At 60.9% G+C, this 11,576-nt stretch overlaps 1 protein-coding gene across 1 annotated transcript; it reads left to right on the forward strand.

Annotated features, from left to right (window-relative positions):
- The first annotated feature begins 5,996 nt into the window (after nt 1-5,996).
- On the forward strand, nt 5,997-11,126 carry LOC123952626 (NUT family member 2G-like). Its single transcript, XM_046021873.1, is given in 7 exon segments — nt 5,997-6,907; nt 7,801-7,929; nt 8,315-8,450; nt 8,827-8,929; nt 8,932-9,188; nt 9,879-9,995; nt 10,362-11,126. Coding segments are annotated over 7 exon segments (2,418 nt in total).
- The last annotated feature ends 450 nt before the right edge of the window (nt 11,127-11,576 follow it).

Raw genomic sequence — 11,576 nt, forward strand, 5'->3', positions numbered from 1 at the left:
CCAGCAAATATTCCTCCAAATGACCATGGTCCTTGAATACACATACAAACTCAATACACACACGTCTCTCCACAAGCCCGAAATATACCTAAAATAACCCGGTATGCTACAACTATGCAAATTTATCACCCACACCGTTTCACACACACATATATAATGCCACACCACATCTACATACATAACCTCAGTCCCAAATTCTCATACAGAATCAACTCTTCCATCTGGGACAAGTCATACAAAACCCACATCACACAAATAAAACACCCACCAGTGCCATAAAACAAGTCACCGATTTACCCTCGACACACCAATGCAAACAGGACTACTGCCAATCAGAAAAAGACACACAGAACCATTCAATATGCTCTGATACACCAATGATCCTCCTGCAATGCCCCTATATACAAACCAAGCACGGTCTACCTAAACCAACATGCACACTTTTCCAAGCATGCCCCTACCCACATGCACATAACGCTTTCAAATCTGCTCTTACTCACACCGTTCCCCAAGTCATGCGGGGAAAGCCACACGTATCATATTCCCCTCAACACCGAACTACAACCCCCTAACCACCAACTCCTTGACTTTGTATGGACCCTGACCTCTTAACACCCTCCTAACCACACTCAACCCATTCCCAAACACACAAGCTTCCCCGCCCTTTATCACAAATATCCACACATCAGAATATACCTACCGACTCGGACCTAACAAGCCCCTCCAAGCCCCACCTGTGCTCCCCTCCCCTCGTGGCCCCGCACCATTACACCTGGAACCACTACCGCTCCTCGCCGCCGACCCGCCCCCAGGGCCTCCCGCCCACCACACCAGGCCCCGAGGACCGCTACAGCCAGCCGCTGGAGGGGAACCCGCAGGCCGCTCAGGACACCAAACCCCTGGTACCTGAGACCCATGAGCGCAGACCCCAAACCCCAGACCCCAGGAACTCAAGCACAGACCCCAGACCCGCGGGCCTCTCGGGACCCCAGACTCCCGAGCGCGGACCCCAAACCCTCAGGCCCTCCATAACCTAGATCCCAGGGACCCGAGCACTGACCCCAAATCCGCGGCCTCCCGGGACGCCAGTCACCCAAGCGCGGAGCCCAGACAAACGGCCCCAAAATACTGGCCACCAAATCCCAAGAACGGACCTCACCCCTACAAGGTCAGGGTATGAACAACCCGCCCAAGAGACCGCGCGACGCACCTCAGCATACAGTCAAAGCCGCAGAAACCGACGGCCATGCCTCCAGTCGCCGCGGGCCACACCTCAATGGCGCACACAACGCAAAGCGAGAACACCGCAGACCGCCATCCTGCACGCCAGGGAGCGCGCGCCTTTATCCTCAAGCCTACCTCACGCAAGCACGAGGCCGACACGCACGGCCCCGCCCCCAGCCAGAGGACCGTTGGGGACAAACCACCCCCGAGCCCGCGCAGGCGCGCCTTCTCCCGTGGGCAGCCTCAACGGACGCTGGGGGCCGTTGAGGGGCAGGGTCCGGGAGACTTTCAGCCCCGCCCCCGGGGAGGTGTACGCGTGCGCGGGCGTGGGCCTGGGCCTGCGCAAGCCTGGGCGCGCGCCTGGCAAGCCCAAACGGGCCCTGAGAACCCTGCAGGAGAGGCGTGAAGCAATGCGTCCAGGAGCCAGGGGGCTGCACGGAGACGACTACCCTCCCGCACTCTTTGTGGCCCTCCTGCCTTCAAGCCAGCGCCTGGGAAGTGAGCGCTCACGGCCCTAACATCGCCGACGTGCACTCCCTGGCCTCAGACGCGGCCTTGCGAAAGATCTGGGACAGGAGCCTCCGAAGCCCGAGGGCCCCGCCGGCGGCCACCTCCGTCCGGAATGCGCGTCTGCTGCTCTTTCCCGCCTTTCTGCGCCCGCCTGAGCCCCCCCAAGGTTCCATGGAAGCACAGTTCTGGCGGAGAATTCAGACCCGGGGAACACTCGACGCGATCCTCCCTGACTCCGTTCCCAGACTTTCCCCGGGGCACAGCCTGTACACAACAGGCTGCTTGGCGGAGCTGCTCAGTGACTGCGCCCACACAGCTCTCCTCGCAGGGCTCGTCTTCCGCCTTGGGTCCGCACGCGCCGGCTTCAGGGGACCTAGCAGGCGGCATGGCCGCAGTTTTGCTCCGCCCTCCCTCCTCTTCTGGAATATCGCAGAGCTTCAGTGCGCGTGAAAAAAGGATGCAACGGATTGCCCCGACTTTGTGACATTTTTGGAAGAAGCTTCAACCATCCCATCTCTTTCCAGTCCGTTGCCAGAGGAGGGCTGTTTGCGGGCACCGCGGACCTCGGGAGCCTCACACAGTCCACCTCCAAGTGCAGGGGAAGAAGACTCCACAGCACACAAGCCTGCTGTCTCCCCTTCTGCCAGTGTCCTCTGACTGGGTGACGGTCCTGGCTCTTCTCAGACCTGTGAGCCCGGTCCAGAGATGGCTCTCTCTCCGCAGTCACTACAGGCATGCTCAGAGACCAGCAGGCGAAGGATTCCTGGTACTGCCCTCCATGACCGGTCTTCCCAAATTGCATCTGGGCTACTTGGATTCCATCTGCTTCTGGGCTGTAGGATTTTGAAGCAGTACAGAAATGGTTGCAGAATTGAGACGAGATCCTTTTTCTGCAGTGCCACTTTTGAATCAGTGCCCAGAGAAGGCTCCTTCAGACTACATCTGAGCCATGAGTGAGAATCTTGTGACTTTGGAGTCAACTTTCCTTTGCGGGGGTGGGGGCAGGCAAGGAACTGTTTCAGCGCCTTAACCAAAAAGAGTTCTTGTTCAGTGCATGTTCAGAGTGGAGCCGCGGTTCTAAACCTAGGAACTCTGCCGTCATGGCTGTGGGAATGAGGCTTGTCTCCCGAGACATCTGGCTTCAGCCTCTGAAGTTCTCAGCCCTCGTCACCCTTGGCCCATTTCCTAACAGCCCTCTCTTCTCACAAAGAAAACACCAATGCTCCTTCGCATCATTGTGTTCCCAATAAACTGACATTGACATGAAACATGAAGATAAGAGTCAATGAGATTTTTAAAGGGGTGCTACCATGATTCCCACGTACATGGGACCCCATTCAGTGTGAGCCTGGATTCCAAGGAACGAGGGTCTACCATTTGCAAGCCCAAGAGCAGGGCTTCCAGGCTCAGAGTGGCCGGCCAGCCCTTAGAGGAAGCTGGTTGTTGGAGTGGGAAATGGATAGGAGTGGATACCCCAGGGGGCTTTGTCTCAAGGGGCACATCCATTTCATGAGCAGTGCTTGTAACAGCTCAAAAAACCAGGGCTATCGGGTCTTTCTATGCCCCTTTGAAGTAAGAAAGGGGAAGATCTCCTATGCCTTCTTTCTGTCCTCACCCCCCCTGAGCCTAGACACTCAGTGATACATGATGGCTCTCCGAAATTCCAAATCATTCGAAGCTCCTGCAGACACTCTGTGTGTGTGTGTGTGTGTGTGTATGTACACAAATGAGCTTTGCAGTGAAGCCAAGATAGCACTCTGGCGTGTCCATATCCAAGTTCTTTTTCTCACAGGTAAGTGACTAATAATAACTGGATATGTTACATGTTTTTGGTAGAGATGCCAGATAAAATACAGAATCCCACCCAAATGCAAAATTAGATAAAGGGGGGAAAGATCTGCATGAAAAGTGTATCTCAAATATTGCAAGGGACACAATTCTTGTAAACGCTGATTCTATGTTTACCTGCAATTCTAATGTAATTGAGTGTCCATTATTGTTAATTGCTAAAATTGGCCACCCTCTTCGACGGGGCCCCTCGACGGGGCCCCTCGAATTTTAGAGGACTGTAGCACTTCTTGTGGGAATCTAGCCTCCAGAAAGGAGGAGAGGAGCCTCATTACCAGGACAAGAACAATCACGGTGCATATCCACAGACCTTTTGAGAACTCTCTATCAACCTTCAACCAGAGAGAAATATGCTTTCTTTCTTCAAGAACCGAAGAGCATACATTTACTTTTTGAGGCACAATGCATCTTTCTAAAGATCTAAATCAGACGGGTAACCCTGGGTCCCTGTGAGAAAGGGGCTGGGTTGCCAGGAGTAGGAGGTGGGAGGAAGAAGCGTCACTGTGCGGTCCACTATGCACAGTGTGACTTTGAACCAAAGGTATTGCTTGTTAGAAAGTTTCCACTAAGGTAATGAAAGAGGTTAGAAATCCATATCAAACAGCAGCACAACACGCCAGGGAACAAAACGTCGTGATTTCTGGTCGCGCATGGTAGGCCGCACGAACTCTCTCTCCGAGACACCGGGGCTTTCCAGAAAAAGGGACCCCAGTAAGGCTGGTGCTGCTGCATCTGCTCGGCTCCGAGCTCCGCAGGGCGCTGGGCACGGGAGCACCCGTGGCTGGAGAACGAGGTGCGAGCAAACCCAGGGGATCTGCTGACACGGAGCTAGTTTGAAACCCTCAGTTCCACGTGGCCTTAAGGACGCGTGTGCTCATCAGCATATCTGTTCTGAGTTTTGTTCAGGAAGTCCAGCCCCTGTCGAATAAGTCAAGAGCCAGGTAGGAAGCAGAGCGGGTGGAGGGACACACACCGAGGTTGCTGGATACAAAATCGAACCAAAGGAGCACCGGGTCACACCTCGGTGCGGTGAATCAGGAAAACAGTGTCTGAACTGCCTGGAAAGGTGCGCCCCAATTGTGCTGCCCCTGTATCGTTCGAAAGGAACTTGGGGTTCTGGCCCACCTGCAGAGCCTGACTGATGGAATGTCTCCCCACCCCCAGCCAGGGCAGGGGCCCTCCGCCCCTCCCCCGCCACAGAATGTCCTGAGCCCTGCATTCTCACCCTGTTTAGATTCAAACTTTTCCGTCCTTGGCTTGGATCCTGAGTGACTCTTGGAGCAGCTCAGCGTGTGGTGCCCGGACCTGACTTTCCTCACTGTGGAGGCTGCTAGGCAGCGGCGTCCTCTGCCTGTGGGGATGGCTTTACAAGGAGGTAAGCCTTTGGCTTGGGTTGGACGTGTCAGGGCCCAGGTCACCCCTGAAGTCCTTGGGATTCAAATGTGACGCCGGCCAGGGGCACCTCGGTGGGGTTAGGTAGAGGAAGGGCGCGCACTGGACGCCCAGGGACGGCTGGCCTGGGGGGCTGAGAGCTGGGAGTCTGCAGAAACTGGCAAGGACCTTGGGGAGGGGCTCCTCGGAGGTGGGTCAGGCCCTGGCGGGGGAAACGCCCCGTGTGTGGAGAAAGGATGGCGGCAGGCTCGCCGATTCTCCCCGGGGGCACACGCCTCCTTGGGCAGTTTGCAGGGAGAGGTGGGAGCGTGTCAAGCCGGTGGCCCAGACCGGGGCAGGGGAGAGGCGGTCTTAGCCAGAATGTCATTCCATGGGGCTGTCTGCGGCCAAGTGTAAATGACGTGTCCTCCCCGAGACCTGGGCCGGTGGTCACTCTGAGCCCATGTGCCCCCAGGCCACGTAGGCCTTGTTTTGGATTCAGCAGGGATGGGGCACCAGGTGGCCTCAAGGTAGGGCTTGGGTGCCTCAGCTGCTCGGGGTCGTTCTCCCTCTTGAGGAAAGGCAGTTCCCACCTGCTTCCTCTTGTCCTGTTTTCTGGGCTGCTGACCCTGGCCCTGTGTCCGGGGTGTGTGGATGGTTCTGAGACAGGCTTACAGCAGGGTTTGGGGGGAGCTTTCCTGGCAGAGATCCAGGTCAACCGTTCCTGTTGGGTTGTGCTGGGCCTGGGAGGAGAGGGTGGGATTCCCAGCGAGCGTCGGGAACGCGGAGGCTGGCGGGAGAGGGGCCCGAATGGTTCAGACGCTGTCTGTTCACAGAGGCCCTACTTGTGCCTAGGATGGGCCTTGCAGGAGGTCCCCAGTTGCCAGGGAGCCTGCTGAGGCCATTTCCCACAGGGCAGGGGTCCAGCCAGGCCCCCGTCTTGGGAGGCAGCCCGTGAGGCTGGAGGGTCGTGTCTGGGGGTCCGTGGGTGGTTCTCAGAGGCAGTGCTGGCCCACCCGCCTCTGCTGGGCAGACAGGATGTCATGGTGGGACGGGCAGGGACGGCAGTTCCCTGCGGGAGGCCAGAGCATGGAAATCACTCGCGGACCCTGGCAAACTGCACCTTTGCCCGTGATGTTCCTCACGTGATGCGACGGGATTCACTGCTCTGCTCCCAGGGACGAAGGGGGCCCCGGGTCCTCCCTCCTGGCTGCGGATTCTCTGACCCCATCCGCCCTTTCCTTCTGTCCACAGCGTCTCCAGTGCTGGGACCCCATGTGGCCACGGACCCAGGAGCCTCCTTGTCTGCTTTCATGGCACGGCCCTTCCCCCCACCCACTGCCGGCATCCCCCACCAGCCACTCTGGGGGCAGCAGCCGCCGCCCCTCATGACCCCGCCATTCCCTCCTGGTGGCCCCCTGGTGCTGCCAGCTTTCCCCAGGACTCCGCTAGTCGCAGGAGAGACTGGCCTTGGCCCCAGTGGGACTGGAACCTGCAATGTCTTTGTGCAGGTCAGGGCAGAGCGGGGGTGCTCAGAGACCCCCCAGACTCAGACCATCGTCCTCACTCAGGCTCCCCTCAGCTGGAGCGCTCCAGGGGCCCTCTGTGGGGGTGCTGCGTGTCCCGCACCCCTCTTCGTGACAGCCTCTGCAGTGGAGACCAGCATGCCTGTCTCGGCCCCTGGGGGCTCCCAGGCTGGCCGGGGAGGCTTGGCCCCGAGCCTTCCACCTCCGGCTCAGCCCCTGGTCGCGCAGCTGACCACCGTCGTGCCCCCAGTCAACGCCGGGCCACAGCCTCACGGAGCTTCCAGGAGCCGGACCACGGCCTTGCCCGAGGACTCCTGTAACCCCAAGAGCGTTTACGAGAACTTCCGGCGCTGGCAGCGCTTCAAGTCGCTGGCCCGGAGGCACCTCCCGCAGAGCCCCGACGCAGAAGCTCTCTCCTGCTTTCTCATGTGAGTGGCCTCTGCTCTCCTGCAGCCCTCACACGGGACCACCTTGGGGCGCGCACACAGGGCGGCGATCTAGGGCCACTGGGAGGAAGGGGTGAGGCCGGGTCCCTGCTCTGGGAAGGCACGGTCTGCTCCAGGACACCTGTCAGTCACGCATCTCAACTGACATTGGGGCGGGGGGGTGGGGTTGCTGTCCAGCCAACCCGTACCTTCCAGAGATATCACGGTGACATTCGCTGGGGACTCGCAGGCAGAGAGTGTCCGGGTGTCAGAGGAGGGGCTTTGGTTTGGGTGCCGCACTCTCTGTCCCCCTGTCTCCTGGGAACACGGGCCTGGGGCATCTCACGGCCAGGGGACCAGCCCAGCAGAGGAGGCTCGGGACTTGCCGGGCCAGCAGAGGTCCTGTGCGGGCCCCACCCTCGCTGTCCCAGAGGATCCCTCAGAACGGCAGGGGAGGGAGCAGAGGTGGTGTAGGGGTGAGGTGTGGGATCCTTCCTGCGGAGCTCTGACCCGGCAGGCCCGGTCATCACGGCATCTGGGGTCCCTCCTGAACACGGGGTGATGGCTGGCACTTCCTGCAGAGGCCTAGACTCATTATCAGGCACCCTAATGTCCGCGAGTGTTATTACGAGAGGCAGAGTCCAGAAGGACTGACTTCCCAGGCCACCGCGTCCCTGCTCCTGTCAGTGGACAGTCAGCCTGGAGCCCGGGGCCCAGGGCTGGTGCGGTGGGAGGCGGTGACCGTGGTGGCTGAGAAGGTTGATTTGCACACCCCGACCCTCTCTGTCACCTGCCAGCGCTCGGTCATGCTGGGTGGGGGACGTGGGCTCCAGAGGCCCTGGGAAAGGCTGGGGGTGACCGGACTACAGCTGACCCCTGACCCCGATGGCTTACAGCCCGGTGCTGCGGTCCCTGGCGCGCCTGAAGCCCACGATGACGCTGGAAGAGGGAGTGTGGCGGGCCGTGCAGGAGTGGCAGAGCAGAAGCAACTTTGACCGCTTGATCTACTACGAGATGGCGGGAAAGTGAGTCAGGGTCTCTGGCCCGGGGCTGCGGGCGTGTGGGCTGGGAGCAGGGTCCGGCTGTGCTGACGCTCGCTTGTCCCAAAGGGCCGCCCTCCCCACCTCCCTGGGGTTCCTCTGTCCCTTGCTCTGGACCCACCCCTGCCTCCACCAGAAGGTCTTAGGACCGGGTAGGGGATCCTGAGGCCACCTGGCCTGGGGTCAGACTCCCTCCGAGGGGGTTGTGTAGGCAATGCGCTGGACAGCCTGCCTGCTGTGTCCTTGGTGGCCGGGGCCACGGCCGTCCCTCCAAGGCCCCGCTTGTCCGGGTCCCTCAACCTGCTGCTGGCTTTGCCGGCTCCAGGGCCGGGCCCCTTCCTCAGTGCGGCCTGGGCCTCCTCACCCCCAGGTTCATGGAGTTCGAGATGGAGGAGGAGATGCAGAAACTACAGTGGATGAAGGTGGCCCAGGGCCTGCCTCCCCCAGCCCCCCCGAAGCCTGTACGGCGGGGGCCCCCAGCCGCGGAAGCGGGCCCGCAGCCAGGTATGGCCCCCACATTCCCATGACAGCTGCTGGACCACGGCAGTGGGGGCCGAGGGAAGGCCACTGTTCTGCGTCGTGTCTGCTCCCTCAAGGGGACATTGGTCTTTTGACCCGAGTGGCCGGGGGTCTTAGCCGCCCTTTGTCAGGACGGGTATTGACCTGGCGAATTTCTTGACTCCTCTCCCCACGCCTGTCAGAGGACGCGGCACAAAGTCTGCCTGGGAAGTGGGCTGTGGGGAGACCCTTGGAGGGTCGGTGGGTCCGCCCTTGCTCACGGGGCTGGCTGTGAGATGCTCCTCCTCCCCGCTCTGCCAGTCCCACGGTGCCCATAGCTTCCGGTGCCCTGACCCAGCCCCCAGGGACATCAGTGTCCCCCACACACTGCCGTCCCGATGCTCCGCCAGAGCCCCTCACACCTCCTCCCTCCTTCCCGCTCTGCCTCAGCGTGCGTCCCCAGGAAGGCGGGCTCCAGGGCCCAGCCCTCCCGCCTGCAGCCACGCAGACCCCCGCGGCCCCCGGAGACCAAGGCGCCCAAGGAGATCCCTCCAGAGGCTGTGAGAGAGTACATGGACATCATGGAGGGGCTGCTGGGGCCTGGCCACTCGGCCCCGGGGGGCCCGGCAGGCGAATGGGGAGAGGATGGAAAGGAGCCACAGCAGGATGAGGCCGCGACCTACCCGGACGCGGGTCTCCTGAGCTACATTGACGAGCTGTGTTCCCAGGAAGACTTCATCACCAAGGTGCGCTGGCCCGCAGCCTGGTGTCTGGAAGATTCCAGGGACTGGCACGCCAACGCCCAGATCGGGGCTGAGCCCAGGGCTTTGGCATTAAGCTCTGTTCCTTGTTCCTGGGCTGTGTGCGCACGTGTGTGCATACTTGTGTGTTTGCTGTGTGCATGCAGGCATGTGTGTGACTTCCGTGCGTGAAGGCATGCGTCCGCACACGGACGTGTGGGTGCACACATGCCCCAGCATCGTGTTTGTGTGCACGTGTGTGTTTGTGCATGTGCATACCCCCGTGTGTACATACAGGCGTGCGTATGTGCATTTTTGCCTTGTGTGGATGTCTTTGTGTGTGTCTGCCTGTGGTCCTGTGTGTCTGCTCACGTGTGTGTCTGCCTAGGGGTATGTGCCTTTGTGTCTGAGAGTGCACATATGTTTTGGGGTGTTTGTGTGTGTTGTGTGCATGTCCAGGTTTTGTCTCTCTGTGCACACATATGTGTGAACGTCTGTGAGTCTGCACACGTGCATGCGTGTGTGTGTGTGCGTGTGTGTGAGAGAGAGTGGGGCCAGTGAGTGTAACGTTAAAACTTCTCCCACGGTCTGGAGAAGGATGGGTGGGGCTTCACTTTTCCACACTTCCTGCAGGTCCTCCTGGCTCCCAGGGGGCTCCCTGCCAAGTCTGCCCACAGCCTCTTTCTTCCGTCCCAGGTGGAGGCAGTCATCCACCCCTGCTTCCTGGAGGAATTGCTTTCCTCGGAACCGCAGCTGGACCTCCCGGCCCTGGCTGAGAAACTGGAGCAGGAGGAAGGACTCAGCCTTGCAGAGGTGAGCCAGGGGAAGGTCGGGTTCCAGGCAAGCCTGGGGATGGAGGGGACCCAGGCGATCCAGGGGAGGGAGTGGGTCCCAGGTGAGACAGAGGAGGGGCCTCCAAAACAAAGACCCACATGACTGTGTCCCCCTTTGCTTCTTGCGAATCACAGCACTGGGGAGGCCAGCGTCGGGTGGGCACAGGGCGGAGAATGGGAAGTGGAAGATGGGGAGCCTGGGAAGGGAGGGAGGGAGGGAGGGACTCGGGGATGTCAGCAGAGCCCCAGCCTCGTGGGTCACCCTCCCTTCCTCTCCCAGTGCCACCGTCCCGTCCCCCCGTCTCACTGGCCTAAGCTGACCAGTCACTGTCACCTCCTTCCTCAGCTGGTGGAGAAAAGACTGGCGGCCTTGAAAACGCAGGAGGGTGTGCAGGCACCCCCACGCCTCTGCGCAGCCCGGTCGGGCGCCAGTCCTGAGCACGAGACCGGTCCCGGGAAGGGGCTGGGGGTCAGCGACAAAGCCCGCCCAGCAGGCACTGACGGCCAGGACCCTCAGAGGCACGGCCGAGCACAGACACACCTGTCGGGGCCCAGAGCCTTTGCTCTCTCTCCCGGACGACAGGAGTCCCCTGCACCCAGGGCCGGACGGGTCCCCTCCCCTCCCCAGGGTCAAAGGTGCGCCTCCCCTCGACCGGGCCCCAGGGATGCCCCGGTTCTCAGAGAGGCCCCTCCTGCTAGGCACAGTCGAGGGCTGGTGGATGGGTCCAGTGAGGACGAGGAGGACCTCCCCAGCCTGGCCTTCCTCCTGGCCTCTCAGCACAGCCTGCTGCCCTGGGGGCTCTCCCAGAGTCCCGCTCCTGCCTCGGTCATCCCCAACCCTGGCGGTTGGGGGCCGCGGGGGGCTCCACGGGCCCCCTCTCCTCAGAGAATAGTCCTCGGCCCGGCCACCTCCCCAGCCACAAAGTCCAGGAAGCGGGCTCTGTGTGAGGGTCCTGCCTCTGTGGCGAAGATGCCTCTGCCTGGGGCCAACCTCGGGGTGTCTGGGAGGCCAGCCTTGGCTGTGGGGCTGGTTCACCCCTCACAGCCTGCAAAGAGAAGGTGTGACTCCTTGGTCACAGGGAGGAGAAGGAAGCGTCACTGCAGCCAGTAGGGAGAAGTGGGCCTGCCCACCTGGGCCGGCACACCCCGGGCCCCCCCAAGGAGCCTAGGGGGTCCTTCTCATCCTGATGCTGATCCTGGCTGTGGGAGGGAGGGAGGGAGGGAGGGAGGCCATGACCATGGGGGCGGGGTGGCACAGCCCACTGGGGCACCGTGTGTAAATGGGGAATAAAGTTAGTTTTGTGTTTAACGCTCTGGACCACTGTCTTCCTACTGGCGTGTTGGCTGCCGCCGGGAGACGGTTTCCCACGGGATGGAAGGGCCTGAGAGGGGCTTCCTGGGGTTCCCGTCACCATCTGGACCCCTGACCATCCAGGGATGGGGAGGCCTCTGCACCACGACTGTTTTTGAGAATGGAGTCTGCGGACAGCCCCATCTTCGGGAGCTCCCCCTGCCTCCCGAAGCTTCCGCCACGCGGCCGCCCGGGCACAGGCCTCCCTGT

Source organism: Meles meles, chromosome 11 (assembly GCF_922984935.1).
Source record: "Meles meles chromosome 11, mMelMel3.1 paternal haplotype, whole genome shotgun sequence".
NCBI lineage: Eukaryota > Metazoa > Chordata > Mammalia > Carnivora > Mustelidae > Meles > Meles meles.